This window comes from Eulemur rufifrons, chromosome 24 (assembly GCF_041146395.1).
Source record: "Eulemur rufifrons isolate Redbay chromosome 24, OSU_ERuf_1, whole genome shotgun sequence".
Lineage (NCBI taxonomy): Eukaryota > Metazoa > Chordata > Mammalia > Primates > Lemuridae > Eulemur > Eulemur rufifrons.
Genome location: NC_091006.1, coordinates 5,689,028 through 5,706,023, shown reverse-complemented (window position 1 = coordinate 5,706,023; position 16,996 = coordinate 5,689,028). Strand labels below are relative to the sequence as shown.

General features: G+C 40.3%; 1 protein-coding gene across 1 annotated transcript; it reads left to right on the top strand.

Annotated features, from left to right (window-relative positions):
- Positions 1 to 3,479: 3,479 nt before the first annotated feature.
- Positions 3,480 to 16,705, top strand: LOC138374935 (zinc finger protein 607-like). The gene is given in 7 exon segments (XM_069458143.1): positions 3,480 to 3,641; positions 7,502 to 7,602; positions 10,282 to 10,412; positions 11,857 to 11,952; positions 14,840 to 16,597; positions 16,600 to 16,638; positions 16,641 to 16,705. Coding segments are annotated over 7 exon segments (2,352 nt in total).
- The last annotated feature ends 291 nt before the right edge of the window (positions 16,706 to 16,996 follow it).

Genomic DNA, 16,996 nt, shown 5'->3' with positions numbered 1-16,996 from the left:
TTTGTCAATGGGTGATTGTGATAGACACTGGATTACATGAATCTAGACTGTCACATCCGGGTTGTTTAGGTACTAGTTGGATGTCGGGATTTTTATTTCCCCAAGAGGTCAGTGTCTCACAACCCCACGTGGCACAATAGTAATGGTCTTCTGTTTGGCAATGTGGGGGCCCAGTGGATGGGCAAGTATAATATTGGAGTTTTCAGATTTCCCGCCCCATCCGTATAGAGTCACATCCAAACAGCTGACAAAGGTCAAAATGAGGGACTGGCTGTGATATGGTAGAATTTTTAGTCACCACAATTCTATCAACCGTTCGGGTGAGTACCCAGGTATAGTTTAGAGGTCGATGTGGTGACCTGCAGCCTCATGAATCACGAGGAGTTAACAGATGTATGAGATAGTCTTATCTTTAGAGGGTCTCCGGAAGGCTGGATGTTCCATGTCTCAGACTGCTGCTCCGGTGTGGCCTTCTTGACTTGAGAATGATGAATCTAATGATGCTTGTCGGCAACCTTAATGGCAGTGGGCGTAGAAAGGATTACTGGCAGTGGTCTGGTCTACCTTGTTTTTAAGGTTGTTGGCTGTAGTTTTTTGACCTACACAAGGTCTCCGGGCTGCACCTGGAATACAGTCTGCTTAGGAGGAAGGTTAGAGGGCCTGGGGTGGGCTGTCTTTATCATGTTGTGATTGTGTTTCATGTTTAACTGGAGAGCCTGTAAAGATTTAAGAAGTACCGAGTCCCCCTGTTCCACAGCCTGTTTTTCCCCTAATTTGGGGATGAGAGGGGGAGGTCGGCCAAACATGATTTTATAGGGTGTCAGTCTTTTTACAGAAGGGGTATATCTAGATCTTAGTAGGGCAAAGGGAAGGAGGCTCACTCAGTTTTTTTCAGTCTCTAATCTTAATTTACTTTGTGTCTCTTTTAAAGTCTTATTTATTTTTTCTACCTGTCCTGAACTCTGAGGCCTATAGACATAATGTAATTTTTCTTCAATCTTTAGTACCTGGGCCAGCAATTGAGTAATTTTGGCGATAAACACCAGACCATTGTCGGACCCCAAGACTAGTGGAAGGCCAAATCTGGGGATAATTTCAGTCACTAGTTTTTTCATAACTATTTGTGTTGTCTCTGACTTTGTAGGAAAAGTTTCTGCCCATCCAGAAAAAGTGTTGATGAACACAAGCCTTCTGGGCAATCTCCATTAACTCAGACAACAACTTTTCCTCAAATCCTTCTAACCTCTGTAACTTTCTCCTAATATCTGGGGCTGACTGGGTGGCAAAGGCAATGTTAATAGTGTGTCTATTTTCTAGTGCTTCTGGATCTATGGGGGTATATAAGTGGTAAGTTTTAAAAAGGCGTTCAAGAAATGCTGCGGGAGGCTCATTAGGTCTCTGAATAGTTTTGTTTACTTTAAATAAATTAGTGGGCTTCTTAGCCACAGCTTGTATACCCCTGGGTAGAGTCTGGTGATACTGATTGAGTGCCCCCCTACCTTTATCATCATTAGGGTCCCACTCCGGACGCATGGATGGAAAAACATGCTGTTCACGCATAGGATCTGTATTAGGTTGTCCATCCGGATCAAGAATTGTCTTAATCGCCTCTCTTTGAATATGTTCTCTTTCCTCCGAAGTGAAGAGTACTTGAGGAGCTGCTGACAATTATCCCAGGTTGGCTGGTCGGTAAATAAAATAGTTTTTAAGAGATAAATTAACCCTTGAGGCTTCTCTGAAAAGAACGGTTTTGATTTTTCTAATTATATAAATCACTAGTTGAAAAGGGGACATATACCATAAAAGGTGGGCGGTCAAGCCCAGGAGGGGTTGGGGCTTCCCGTAAAGGAAGAATGGGTATTTCAGGTTGATATTGTGAGCCACTCCGAGTATGTGATGGGCTAACTAGTTTCACAGGGCTCATTGGCTCAGAGTCTGATTCTGGTTCGGAACTCGGGGCAGAAGTCGTGACTGAAGTGGGGGCCGAGGCTGAGACATATGGAGGGGGTTTTGTCAAAATCGGGTCTTCAGAGGAATTAGTTAAAACTGGATATAGTTTCTTTCCCTCTTTTTCCTCCAGGGCTGATCTCAGAGTTGATTTTGAAACCAAAAGCACTCTAGCCTTCCCCCCTTGTTTTCTATTACATTGTTGAAGCCACCATGGGTTATCTATCAAAATATCATTTTAAATTTGGATGTAGGGGATCTGATCAGGGTGGCCTGGCTCTCTAAAAATGATGGCTTGAACCCGGTTGGCAAGGGTAACCTGGGTACTCTCCTCTGGGGGCCAGTCAACCCCGCAGGTGGGCCAATTGCATTCACAAAATTTTTGTAAATCAAACAAATTAAGGGAAAATCCGTATGGCCCGACCCGCCTCTTGAAATCCTGGAAGTTTTTTAGAAAACAATTAATTGGTGTACAATTTTCACACGACCCTGATTGACCCATTATGTAAAAGAAGAGAAAGTTAGCCTGAAGGCTTGTCAGTCCTGTTATAGCTTGTCGCTGTCTGGGGGTTACAGGACAGAAGTCAGGAACTGGCCCTGAAAAACAGAAGATTACCGCGACCAAAAGTCTGAACAAAGGAGTTTAAAAAGGGCTCAGAAGAAAAACACCAGGCCTACTGTAATCTATTATAACAACATTAGCAAGACCTTCTCCCTCCTGCTCCATTCTTTTGGAGTCAGGGCATAGGGGCCCAATCTAAGTACTAACACTAGGGCACCGGGTACTAGATAGATCAAGAGAGCCATATAAAAACAGATAGAAAACACAGGAGGAATTTACAATGGAATCTAGGCAGGTGGTCCCCTGAGGCTCCTCAAGAATGTACGTCCAGAAGAAGTAGATTGTACTCTTCGTCAAGGAATTAGTAAAAGCCACCCCACACTCAGAAAGCTTAGCAGAGATTCCCGACCTTCTTCTGAGGTTAATAAATGTAACTGGCAATCAGGGGAGTAAGTTGGCCTAAAAGAAAACTAATGACTCAGCGGGGCCTGAGGTGGTTCCCCCTTTGGATAGAGGGCGGTTTCTACAGTGAATTTTTTATAACCCATAAGTAACAGACTGGAATGGCAGCAGAGAGAAAAAAATTAGATTTACTGGCTAGGAGGAGAAGGAGACAAATGAGAATTGTTGCTAGGTGAAACAGGCGCCGACGAGGCGGCAACCGGCAAAAATGTCTTTGTTTTTCACAGTTGCTTCTGGTTACAATAAGGGCAACACTTTTTATCAGATTCCGATTTAAACTTACCCGGCACAGAGATTTTGGGCACGATTTGCTGTACACTCCTTCGTGCCATAAAGTTCTTACAATGACAAGACACAGAGACACAGATTTTTCACATAGGGTGGGGTGTACTTTCAGGTGTCCGCCTGGCTGCTCCCCTCGCGGAGATTTAGGCATGTCTTGGCTGAAGGTGTTCCCGTATAAACCCCGGGACAGGTCACCTCTCTTTCCAGAGAGTAAGTCACCGTTATGCCCTACGACGTTGTCACAGAACCGCAGGTTCGGACCCAATTAAGCCGCGTAGCCGTTCAGCCGTGGAGCTACCATTCACTCACCCAGACACACTTATTTACACAGGGGGACATAAACCAAAACACAATAGAACAGATTGACAAGAAGACAGCACAGCACGTACCAACATTCAGACAACTAACTTACATAAAACAAATTAACCACGAGTAACAAACCAACATGTAACAGAATCCTGAAGTTTTTGGAAAAATCAGGCTATCCGGTGCGGCGCCAGTTGCTGACTCAGCCTTGCGGCCAAAGCAGCGTTCCAAAGCAGAAAACAGTGACCAGAACCCCGAGTGACGTCTCACTCCTTGGGGCTTGTTCCTGGGATTTTAGCTGTGTCCAGCTTTCCCAAGGAACACCAGAATGGGCCCACTAACAGACAGACAAACCAGACACTCACCGGTGTAAATCTAGAACACTCATTCAAGGAAATTGGTTAATTTTGAGGTGTCGGTGGCCGGAGCCTGGTCTGGCCATTGCCTGGGGCCGAGGAACATCTCTCAGGAGCTCTCCCTTAGGCTAGGCACTCCACCCCGTACCAGATCCCAGGCACCCTATGTAAGGGCAATCTCGCCAGGGCCTCCAAATGTTATGGTCTAGAGAGCAAGGAAAGACCACGTAGTCTGAATGAGATCGAATTAGTGAGTATTAGCTGGCCAGCGACCACCCCTGCTCTGGGAAAGTAAGACACAGAGAATGGCCCCGACCCTTAAGTGTGCAGGGGTTGTATACTTTCACTACATGTGTGACACTATGTATACAGCTTGGAATATATGCTGTAATAATTTTTCTATCACCCGGGGGTCTGGGACCTGCCTCAGACCACCTGTTATGATTACAATCTATAAGTAAGGGACCTTACAGCAGTAGATAGCATCAGTTAAGTCAAGGAACATTTCTCAAGTATAGTAAAATTTAACTATGTACACCTAGTGATTTTAAACAATTAATTACAAGTTAATCACTTTATTTTTTCCTGTTATTCATGTATATTTTTCCCTCAGCTCATAGGTCATGGGCTCCTGAATCACACAGCAGTGAGCCTGTACACAAGATGGTTTTACTGAGGCTCATAGAGCTACAGTGATTACTGCACCTCATCGCACTTAACACACTACTTATATCATTGTTACTTTTTGGTGACTTTCAGTGTTGCCTTTTAATATATAGTATAATATTAAAATTCATTTTCTTCCCTAATTATCTTCTTATTTATACCTCTTATTAATTTTTTCTATGTCCCTAGAATTTAGAATATGTATTTTAAAATAATCTGAATCTACCTTCAAAAATATACTTTAGATCTGAGAGCTACAGTAAAATAAAATAATATCATACTGCTTCAATAGTTTGTAAAACATGTAACAGTGTATTTCTAACATCTCTCCCCCATTCCTTGTGCTGTTCTATCATACATTTCAGTTTTCCACATATTAAAAAGACAGGATAATAGTGCTACAATTTTCCTTTGAATAATACTATCCTTTAGAGAAACTAAAAATAAGAAAGAATAGTTTTGTTTTACCTTCATTTATTTCATTTCCAACTCTATTAGTTTATAGTTTATATACAAATTTCCAACTGTGTCCTATTCCTTCTCCCTAAGAATTTCCTTTAACATTTCTTGTAGAGATGTGTTAGCATTAGATGTTCTCAGTTTTTACCTGTTGAAAGTCTTTATTTCATTAAAAAAATTTTAATGGTAACAACTTTATTAAGATATAATTCACATACCATCCAATTCACTCACTTAAATTGTACAATTTAATGATTTTTAGTGTAGTCACAGAGTTGTGAAACCATCAACAGTCAAATTTAGAACATTTCATCACGCCAACATGTAAGCCCACATCCTTTGGCCATCATCCCAAATTCCCTCTACCACCCCTCAATTTAGATAACCACTAATCTACTTTCGGTCTCTGTAAATTAGCCCACATTGGAAATTTCATAGGAAAAGAAATTTCATATAAAAGCAATCATAAATATGTGGTCTTTTGTACTGGCTTTATTCACTTTGCATAATGCTTTCAAGGTTGATTTATGTTGTAGCATGTATCAGACTTCCATTTCTTTATATTACCAAATACTATTCCATTTTATGGATATACCACATTTTATTTTTCCATTTAAGAGATAAGGAGCCATTAGTTTGTTTCCAGTCCTTGGCTTTCATGAATCATGTTACTGTAAATATTTGTTTAAAAGATTTGTGGGTACATATGTTTTTTCATTTCTCTTGAGAATATACCTAGGATTGAAATTGCCTGGTCATATGGTAACTCTGTATCCTTCTGAGGAGCTGCCAGACTGTTTTGCAAAGGAGCTGCACCATTTTCCAGTACCATCATCAATATATGTAGGTTTCTAGTTCATCAAATCCTAGGCAAAGTTTGTTATTGTCTATTTGATTCTAGTCACCCCAAAGGGTGTGAGGTGGTATCTCACTGGGGTTTTGATTTGCATATCCTTGATGACTAAAGATGTTGAACATGTTTCCAAGTACCTAGTAGCCATGTATATGCTTTTTTTGACAAAAATTTATTCAGTTACTTTGCCCATTTTTAATTGGGTTATTTGTCTTTTTATCATTGAGTGCCAGGACTTCTTTATAAATTTTAGACACAAATCCCTTATCTGTTATGTGATTTAAAAGATTTTCTGTCATTCTTTGGGTTGCCCTCTTACTCTCTTGGTGGTGGCTTTTGAAGCACAAAGTTCTAACATTTGATTATGTGCAATTTTTTTTTTTTTTTTTGGATGTTGTTGCTTGTGATTTTTGTCATTTAAGAAACAATTGCTTACTATAGAGTCTGGAAGATTTATGCCTATATTTCCTTTTAAATGTTCTATTGTTGTAAGTCTTACACTTAGGTGTTTGATCCATTTGTTGCAGGGAAGTGGTTCCCAAAGCTGGGATCCATAGTCCAAGTGTGTCCTTTGCTTCACATGAGAAAGAATTCAAGAGCAAGTCCATAGTGTAAAGCCAAAGGAAGTTTTATTGAGAGAGTGCAAGAGATCTACTCCACAGAGTAGAGAGGCTAGTTCTCCCTGCTGAGAACAGGTCCTTTGGTACTTTTGATTTCTTTATTTAAGCACTGGCTTAAATAGGCTAAACAGGAGAGGAATATTCATGTTATTTCTTTGAAAGGGTCGGTGATTTCTTAAAACTGAGAACCCTCCCCTTTCTTGACTTTATGTGGTCGCTCCTGGAACTGTCTTGGTGTCAGTGGGAGTTTCTTTTAGCATGCTAATGTATTATAACTAAGGTATAATGAGCTGCAAGGCCAAGAAGTGGCCAATTCCCTCCCCATCTTAGTTACAGCCCGTCGGAACTTGTTCTGTTACCACATCCTTTTTTTGATAAGGGTGGTTAGGGGCTTTTGGCTGTTTGTTAAGCAGTGCCTGCCGGTCCGCTATCTCACATTTTGAGTTGATTTTGTATACGGTGAGAGCCAGGGTCTCAATTTATTCTTTTCCATATGATATGTGGTTGTTCCGGGGTCCATAACAGTCCCGGAATCCCACTTTGAGGAGCTCACATCCAGTAATTCTCAGAGTCACGGCAATGAGTTTACAGGGTGCCCTCACACTCAGGACTGAGGCCTTGAAATAAAAAAGCTCCGGAGTTCCATTCTCAGGTTACCTGGCTCCGGCGCCACTGGGACTCCTTTCCTCCAGTACCTGAGAACGCAGTGCTAACACCCTCGGCCTCAGGTTAGAGGTGCCAGCAGTCAGGCGGTCTGCGCTTGCGCACTCCTAGGATTTGCCACAACTCCCAGAAGTCTCCGGTCTCGGGCGGTGGGCGGGGCAGGCTGTCCTCGTGGTCACCCGCCCCGTTACTTCTACGTTTTCGCGACCCTGGAGTTCATTTCTTACCTGGGTCTGCAGTCCTGACTATTCTGGATTGGATTACATTCTCCCCAGGCGACGGAGAAAACTTAGACCTCTGGCTCCGTTTCCGGTATCTCTAGTTGCGCGCTACGTTTGCCTCCCTCCCACCTGAGGAAGTCGTGGGTCGCTGCGGGGAAGACTGCAGACCTAGACTGCAGCGCGTTCGGGACTCTGCGTGGCGGTGAGAGAGAAGTTGCGGGAGGCTCTCAAAGCGCACCTGTCTGCCCGCCGCCTCAGGCGCCTGAGTGCTTGAGCTTCAGAGGGGGTGGTCTCAGCTCTGGTAGTCAGGCGGGGAGGGTGAGAGACCATGCTGTATGAGACGGGGCCGGAGCGTGCGTCCGTGTCATTGGGTGCAGCTGAGACTGTGAGGTGCGCAGTCGTCCCTACGTTACGGAGACCTTGAGTGTGGGTCGTGTAGATAGATGATCGTGCTTTGCCTTGGCTTTGTAGTGAGCGTCACTGTGACCGGTGGCTCCAGGTTCGCTGCTGCTTCCTTGCGCCCCTATCAGCCAGATATGACTGCTATAGAGAAGTACGCTCGCAGTCTCAGTTTGGAAATCAGATATTGCTTGCGCCTTAGATGCAGGTTTCCAATGAGAAGAAACAGGATGGGAAATTTAGAGCAATAATTGCCCTTACACAAACATGATAGATTCTGTTAAAAATTATTCAGTGATACTTGTTAAAGCATGCTAAGGAAGACTTTATTCAGGAGTATTGTGATAAGTAAAGAAACCACTGCAGTGGGATTTTGCAGTGGGCAAGAGAGATTGGGCTCAGTTTAATACAGCATGGGCAAGTGCGAATTTATAGTCAAGGAACAGGATGAGGATCCCTGGATGGAAACTTACTGTTAATAAGAGGAAACATCAGGTGTAAGGGGAATTCTGGCTAAATTGACCTAACAGGATTCTTGGTGAAAAGAGTGAAAGGTGATCAGTCATCACCTGGGGGATGGTGGAGGAGGAGGAACCTAAGTAGATACCGGGATGGAGGATTCTTGCTAAACCCACTGACTTAGTAGGCTTCTTTGCTAAAACTGGATTTACAAAGAAGTGTACATGTGAGCCTAGGAGGAAGTTCAGGAGTCCGACTAAAGGTTGGTCAGGTAGAGAAACTTTGGCAATTCCAGAAATAGGATTTCCTCCTTGAAGCCCGTCCTCCACCATTTACATGTTGAAGAAACACGTCCTTCCTTAGTTTTGACCCCAAGAACCTACATTGAGCACTGATTACAGATTCCATCTACCATACTTCCTTTTGGGGACATGCATGAAATTGCAACATGTGTAGCCTTAGAAGGGGGAACATAAGCACTCAATATTATGAGGTGATTCTGGATCATTCTGATGTGGATGATGTCCTCCTTTCAGTTTTGAAGGTGGGAACAGAAGGAGGTAGATTTGCTCAGAGGAGGACAGAGCTGCCCAATCTTATATCCACATCTGCCTCACCAAAATGGTATACTGGCCAGAAAATTTCCTGCTGAAGTATCTGGATTTGGCTTCAGTGCTGATATGCTTGTGCTTTGTGACTGGGTATTTGAGACCTGTGGGAATTTGGGGAGGAAATGTGTTTATCCAGAATCCTAATCTTTCCAAATTGTGTGTGATGGGGAGGTGGTTTGGAACCTGGAATGGCAGAACAAAACAGTAATATTATCTTGAGCCCCGTGGGATACACTAAAGCACAGCTGGTCTCAAGATCTTTCTCTTTTTTTCAGGTTTAGGGTCTCCAGATTCTGTGCTTTTCTGGTAGAGAAACCCTGAGGACTGAACAGCTTTGGCTGGTATAAGACATGGCTTGTGTAAGTTGATGTTTCTTTTCTTGTTGATATTTGTGTGTGATTTTTAGGTCATGTATGTCTTTTCATTAGTTTTCCTGAAGTTACCTACCATGAGAGGGTCCTCAGTTAACGCATTCCTCAGCTCTTGTTTTCCTATAAAGTGTATGACCCATCACCTAGCATCTTCCCTGTGTGGCCCACTGTAAATTAACTACTGCTCATGTTATTATTGACCAAATTTTTCAATAACATAGGCAGTCATAGAGAGTAAAGGAGTCAAGTTCTTAGAAGTGAAGAGATACGCATTCCAGGTCAGTTTTGTCATTTGATGAGACCGAGACAATGGTTCCATTTGACCATCCACGAGAAACATGATATGGTGGAATTTGGCATTGAAGGAGGTTGGTTAATCTTCGTGTAGGGAAAAATTGCATATGTGTGTGAATTAGTATTTGAGTGGGACTTATATTAATAAATCTAGAGGTTGTGAATTTTGATGGAAAGCCTTGAGAAGCAAATACCATAAAATAATGATGTCCTACAAAAAAAATCATTTTGTTTTATTAAAAGAAATAAAAATGCTCATAAGATTTGACATAATGAAGTACTAGCTGCTTGAAGAAATGATTAATTTTATAGAAACTTCATTTTCTAAAATTGAGAATCTATCCTGTATGTTGAATAAAATTTCTCATGATTAAATTTTTAAATTCCTTTCCAAGTGAAAATATTCCTCAATTAACTAACATTGCTTGGGAATTTTTGAGGTAAATACCTTTTGGACATTATGCATATAGTAATGATTTAATTTAATAGGAAAACATTATTATTTTGTGAATCTCAAAAGGATTAGATATTTAAGAGGTATCTCAGAGCATGCAGAAAGTTTCATCTGTGTCACAAGCCTCTTCAAACATATGTATACATTCTGCTTCATCCATCTCCCAATAGCATAGATTTCTAGTCTGAATGCTTGTCATGTTGTTCTTTTGCTGAAATGCAGTCCTTTATCTCCTCTACTCCATTTTCTAAATCTTTTCTTTAATTTTCCCAGTAATACATTGGTTTGCTGTTTCAGGTATCCATAACATTCAGGGACGTAGCCATAGACTTCTCTCGTCAGGAGTGGGAATATCTCGACCTGGTCCAGAGAACCCTGTACCGGGAGGTGATGATGGAAAACTATGGTAACTTGGTGTCACTGGGTATGTTTATCAACCTCAAATAATTTGGAATAATTTATAATCTGCTCTGTAGGGTACATGCTTTTTCAGATAACATGCTTTTTCAAATAACTGCCTTTCAAATAACTAGTTAAATTTCTTTCTTCTGTTGCTATGGAAATGGTTAGAACTTTGGTTGGAAATGGCAACTCTATTAAACACTTTCATCTTCTCTATCTTTCAGTGACATTCACATGTCCCTCTGATACTTCTTTTATTTGTCTTTTTTCCTTGATGACCAGTGCTTTAGCGTAGAATTTTCTGGTGTTTGTTGTAGAACCATTGTCAGGGGATTGAGGTTTCTTATTTATTTGTGCTCAGAATAGCTGTAGTGCTCCATTTTATTATCTGATCTGGTCGTAGGGATATTAGCTCTAGAGAGGGTCCTGAACTGTTGTCATTATCAAAGGAGAGCCTCTTCATATAGTGGTGGATTGTATAAATGGGATTCACTTAAAATTGAGGACAAAGCAGTCCATTCCTAAGATAGAGTTCCTTTGACATATATAGATAGATCTCAAAATATATATATATATATATATATATATTTTTTTTTTTTTTTTTTCCTAGACAGAGTCTTGTTCTGTCACCCAGGCTGGAGTACAGTGGTGTGATCATAGTTCATTGTAACCTCAAATTCCTGGGCTCATGTGATCCTTCTGCCTCAGCCTCTGGAATAGCGGGGACTACAGGTGTGCGCCACCATGCCTGGCTGACTTTTAAATTTTTTTTGTAGAGACAAGGGTCTTACTGTGATGCTCAGGCTGATCTTGAACTCCTGACCTCAAGAGATTGATGCTCCTGCCTCAGCCTCCCAAAGTGTTGAGATTATAGTCGTGAGCTACCACGCCTGGCCAGAGTTCATTTGAGTTATGGTTGAAACTTGTAATCCATGAAAATGACATATAAAGTGGGATGAATATGCTATATATATTTCTTCTCGTATACTCTTAGTAAAATAATTACAGTGTATAATAATGTTAATAGCTAATACTGTGTTTACTATGTACCGTACATTTTTCTAAACACTTTACTTATATATCAACTAATTTAATCCTCCCAATGGCCCTATTATTTTCCAGTTTCACAAGTGAGAATACTGAAGAATAGTAAGTTTAAGTGACTTGCCCAACGTCACATACATCTGGAAGGTGGCAAAGTCAGGAATTGATCCCAAACTCTGTAATGTATTTTTCACCACATCATGCTTGCTGTCTAGAACTAGAGGACATATGAATTTAAATTTTTTTAAAAAGAAGAGCAAAACAAAAAACATTGATTCTCCCTAATTGATCTCTTTTTCTTTCTCTTACTCTTTAAAATCTTATTCATTGTCACTTTGACTGTTTATTGCAAGTATAACTGTAATTTTCAAATTTCAATGTTTATTTCCATATTTTGTGGCACTTCTTTTCTTTGTAAGCAGGACATTCCTTGTCTAAGCCAGATATAATTACCTTATTGGAACAAGGAAAAGAGCCCTGGATGGTTGTGAGGGAAGAAACAAGAAGAGAGTGTACAGGTAAGAGCAAGGGAGGCAGGGAAAGGCATTTGTGTAAAGTAATTTGTGTAAGTAAGGCATTTGGACCAAGTGGAACTGGTCCACTCATTTGGTAAACATATCCCTTCTCAGTGGACAAGAGACTTGTGCTATGAAGAAGAAATGAATATCTCAACGTGAGATAGTCATTAAAGTTCATATTTATTTCAATAGCTGTTCACCATGTTATTTTTCTCATATTTCTTTCCCAATTTAGTGACAGGCCTTCTTCTGAGGTGCAGCCCCTTTTTCTAGATACTGGATCCAAATGCTTTTCAGATCCTCTTTTACACACAGATTGATATATATAGCTCTCTTTTCTAAAAAATACATTACTTCTTTTTTTTTTTTTTTTTGAGACAGAGTCTCGCTCTGTTGCCCGGGCTAGAGTGAGTGCCGTGGCGTCAGTCTAGCTCACAGCAACCTCAAACTCCTGGGCTTAAGCGATCCTACTGCCTCAGCCTCCCGAGTAGCTGGGACTACAGGCATGCGCCACCATGCCCGGCTAATTTTTTGTATATATATATTTTAGTTGTCCATATAATTTCTTTCTATTTTTAGTAGAGACGGGGTCTCGCTCTTGCTCAGGCTGGTCTCGAACTCCTGACCTCGAGCGATCCACCCGCCTCGGCCTCCCAGAGTGCTAGGATTACAGGCGTGAGCCACCGCGCCCGGCCCATTACTTCTTATATATGGCAAATACTTGAATACTCTGAGCCTGGCACCGTGCTTGGCACAAGCAGTCTGGTAATGCTGAACAGGACAGAAAATGTTCCTGTAATGATGGAGATTAGAGTCTACTAAGGAAGATATAAAGAACATGTGAAAACGAATAAATAATATCAGGCAATGAAATATACTATGAAGGACAGTGAACAAGAACAGTGCACTTTTATATTACGTAAAGTGTTCAGAAACCCTGTTCTGTGGAGTATGGACTCGATTTATTTCAGTATATGAGGAAGAGCATTTCAGGAAAAGTGAACACCACATGCAAAAACCCTAAAGGGGGCATAAGGTTTGTATATCTTAGGAGCAACTGGCAGATGAGAGCATACTTAGTGAGGAGGGACTAACAGGATATGAAATCAGTATGTTAGGAAGGATCAGGTCCTGTAAGATTTTATATTTTAATTATGAAGAATTAGGATTGTTTCTAAAATGTAATTAGTATCATGTGATGATATAGAACTTTTTGTCATTATTTTGTTTCAAAAGATAAACCTTTTAATTAATGTTGAGACATAAACAGAAATCCAGATTAAACAAATAGAAGTTAATGAGTTATCCTTTTGATATAGTTCTTTCCTTTTGTTTTCAATATCTTCTTGACTTAATTGAAATGAGTTAGGTTTATTCTCTTCCTTTGTAGTTTGTTATTCTGAAATTATTTCTTTTCTATTTTAGTCTTGAGGGCTAAAACTTCATTTTTGAGATTTTCTAATTCTAATTTATGTTCTATCATATCTCAAAGTATTGTCTTGTAGCATATTTTTAAATAGTATGTTATAGGTTTCTCTGGTTTGAGGTGTTTATTTAAATGTGTATTTAAATTGTATTATTCATTTTTCGCTATTGTCTAATTTATACAAGATTATACTTCTTGTATGGGATTTGACCTTGGGTCTCTTTTTTCATCATTAATATCTGAAATTAGTTTTTTCAGGCATGGGCTCACTCTGTTACCTGGGCCAGAGGGCAGTGGCTTCATTATAGCTCACTGCAACCTCAAGCTTCCGGGCTCAAGCAATCCTCCTGCCTCAGTCTCCTGAGTAGCTCAGACTACAGACATGCACTACCATGCTTGGTTGTATTTTTTGTAGAGATGGGGTCTTGCTGTTGCTCAGGCTGGTCTGGAACTCTTGGGCTCAAGCAGTCCTGTCGCGGCTTCCCAAAGTACAGGGGTTGGCCGGGCACGGTGGCTCACGCCTGTAATCCTAGCACTCTGGGAGGCCGAGGCGGGCGGATTGTTTGAGCTCAGGATTTCGAGACCAGCCTGAGCAAGAGTGAGACCCCGTCTCTACTAAAAATAGAAAGAAATTATATGGACAGCTAAAAATATATAGAAAAAATTAGCCGGGCATGGTGGCGCATGCCTGTAGTCCCAGCTACTCAGGAGGCTGAGGCAGGAGGATCGCTTGAGCCCAGGAGTTTGAGGTTGCTGTGAGCTAGGCTGACGCCACGGCACTCACTCTAGCCCGGGCAACAGAGTGAGACTCTGTCTCAAAAAAAAAAAAAAAAATAATAATAATAATAATTGAATGCCACCAAATTAAAAAACTTAGATGAATGTTCAACATCCAAAAAATACACAAACTTCCAAATTTGACTCAAGAAAACTGGAAAACATGAAAAAGAAAAAATCTCACTTCCCCTTTACTCTCCCCTTTCATTCTTATAAAGAGATTAAATCAATAAACCAAATACTTCAAATACAACGAAAGGCCTTATGATGCCATGTGGTTTACTTATTGATTTTTGTCTTTGTTCTCACACTGAGATTGAAGCTGCTAGGGGCCAGGCTTTTTCTGTAATTTCTTTTGTTCATGGCTAGGTATATATACTGAAGAGAATTGGAAACATACATCTACACAAAAACTTGCACATAAGTAGAGAAAAAGCAGACACTACAAAACAGGGCTATGTATGTGTTTGTGTTTGCATGTGTGTTTAGAGCTGGTTGTTAAACCAGCACTTTATTGCATAACCTCATCATTTTCTGAGCTCTCCTTTTTTTAAAAATCATATTTTATAACTATTTTAGAATTCTCCCAACGTTCTCAAGTGGGTAAGAATTTCTTTTAATTCTAAAATAGACCTTTACGTTTTCTGGTCCAGGAAAACATTTTTTTTCTTTTATGTCTTTTAGATTTGAATTCAAGGTGTGAAATAAACCGCGTTGGGAAAATGCGCATTTATAGGAAACACTCATCTGTTACTCTACAGCATAGAATTCATAAGGAAGAGAAATCATATGAATGTAAAGAATGTCCAAAGGTCTTTAGTCGTCTCACAGAACTCACAGTACATCAAAATATTCATACTGGTGAGAAACCCAATCACCATGAAGAGTTCAAGAAGGCGTTTAGCCACCTTAACGACCTTAAAGAACATGAGAAAATCCATACTGGTGAAAAACCTTATGAATGTGAAGAATGTGAGAGGGCCTTTAGTCATCCTGCAAACCTTGCTCAACATAGAAAAGTTCATGTTGAGAAACCCTATGAATGCAAAGAGTGTGGGCAAGCTTTTAGGAGTAGCCATCAACTTACTATACATCATAGATTTCATTATGGTGAGAAGCCATATGAATGTAAGGAATGTGGAAAGGCATTTAGTGTATATGGACGACTTAGTCGACATCAGAGTATTCACACTGGTGAGAAACCCTTTGAATGTAACAAATGTGAGAAGTCCTTTAGGCTCAAATCAGGTCTTGAAGTCCATCAGAGGATTCATACAGGTGAGAAGCCGTATGAATGTAAGGAATGTGGGAAGGCCTTTCGTCAGTTTTCACATCTCATATGTCATAAAAGAATTCATACTGGAGAAAAACCCTACAAATGTAAGGAATGTGGAAAGACGTTTAAGTGTAGGTATCAACTTACCATACATCAGAGAATTTACACTGGGGAGAAACCTCAAGAATGTAACGAGTATGGGGAGACTTTTAGTAGTAACCATCAACTTACCACACATCATACATTTGATAGTGTTGAAAAACCGTATGCATGTAAGGAATGTGGGAAGGTCTTTAGTGTGGCTGGACGACTTACTCGACATCAGAGTATTCATAATGGTAAGAAACGCTTTGAATGTAACAAATGCGGGAAATCCTTTACGCTCAATTCATCCCTTAAAATACATCAGTATATTCATACAGGTGAGAGACCCTATGACTGTAAGGATTGTGGGAAGGCCTTTGGTCAGCGGGCACACCTTGCACGTCATAGAAGAATTCATGTTGGTTACAAATCCTTCAAATGCAAAGAATGTGGGAAGTGTTTTCCTTGTGCCTCATATCTTGTTAGACATGAGAAAATTCATACTGGAGAGAAACCCTATGTATGTCAAGAGTGTGGGAAAGCTTTTATTTATAGCCATAAACTTACTATACATCTTCGGGTTCACACTGGTGAGAAACCTTATGAATGTAAGGAATGTGGGAAGGCCTTTAGTGTGTCTGGACAACTTACTCAACATCAGAGTATTCATAGTGGTAAGAAACCCTTTGAATGCAACAAATGTGGGAAGTCCTTCAGGCTCGTTTCAATACTTAGAGTTCATCAGAATACTCACAGTGATGAGAAACCGTATGAATGTAAGGAATGTGGGAAGGCCTTTCGTCATGCCAGAAGCCTCATATATCATGACCAAATTCACACTGGTCAATAGTCCTGTGAATGTAACAAGTGTGGGGAGACTTTTAGTCGTGCCTCACATCTTGTTATTCATGAGAAGATTCATAGCCGTGATAAGCCCTAGGAATGTGGGAGGGCATTTCTTTGTGTCTTGTTATTTGGACGTGAGAAAATTCATGCTGGTAAAAATCCTTGTGTGTGTCAAGAGTGTGGGAAAGCTTTTAGTAGCCAAGACCTTAGTATACATCCTAGAGTTCATACTTGTGAGAACCCTTTGAATGTAAGAAATGCACAAGGTCCCTTAGGCTAGTTCCATCCTTGAAATACATCAGAAAATTCATACTAGATGGAGACTTTGTGGCATATATACATAATAAAGTTCAGTGTGTCAATAGATTTATACCACTGAGAATGAATTTGAAGACAATGTGGGAAGGATTTTAAATAGGGTTCAGTTCTTATTAGGCATGAATTTGTACTGGTGTGAACTTTCAAAATGTAAATAAAGTGTCCAGGTTTTTAGGTATGATCCAAGTTTTTCTCAGATTCATAGAATTTATAATCTATTTTTATAATAACATAAGGAAACCTTTTTCTGGTATTCCTCTATTTTTGGATTATCCATATATTCATGTAGGGAACTGTTTTTCTTATAAACATCTGCC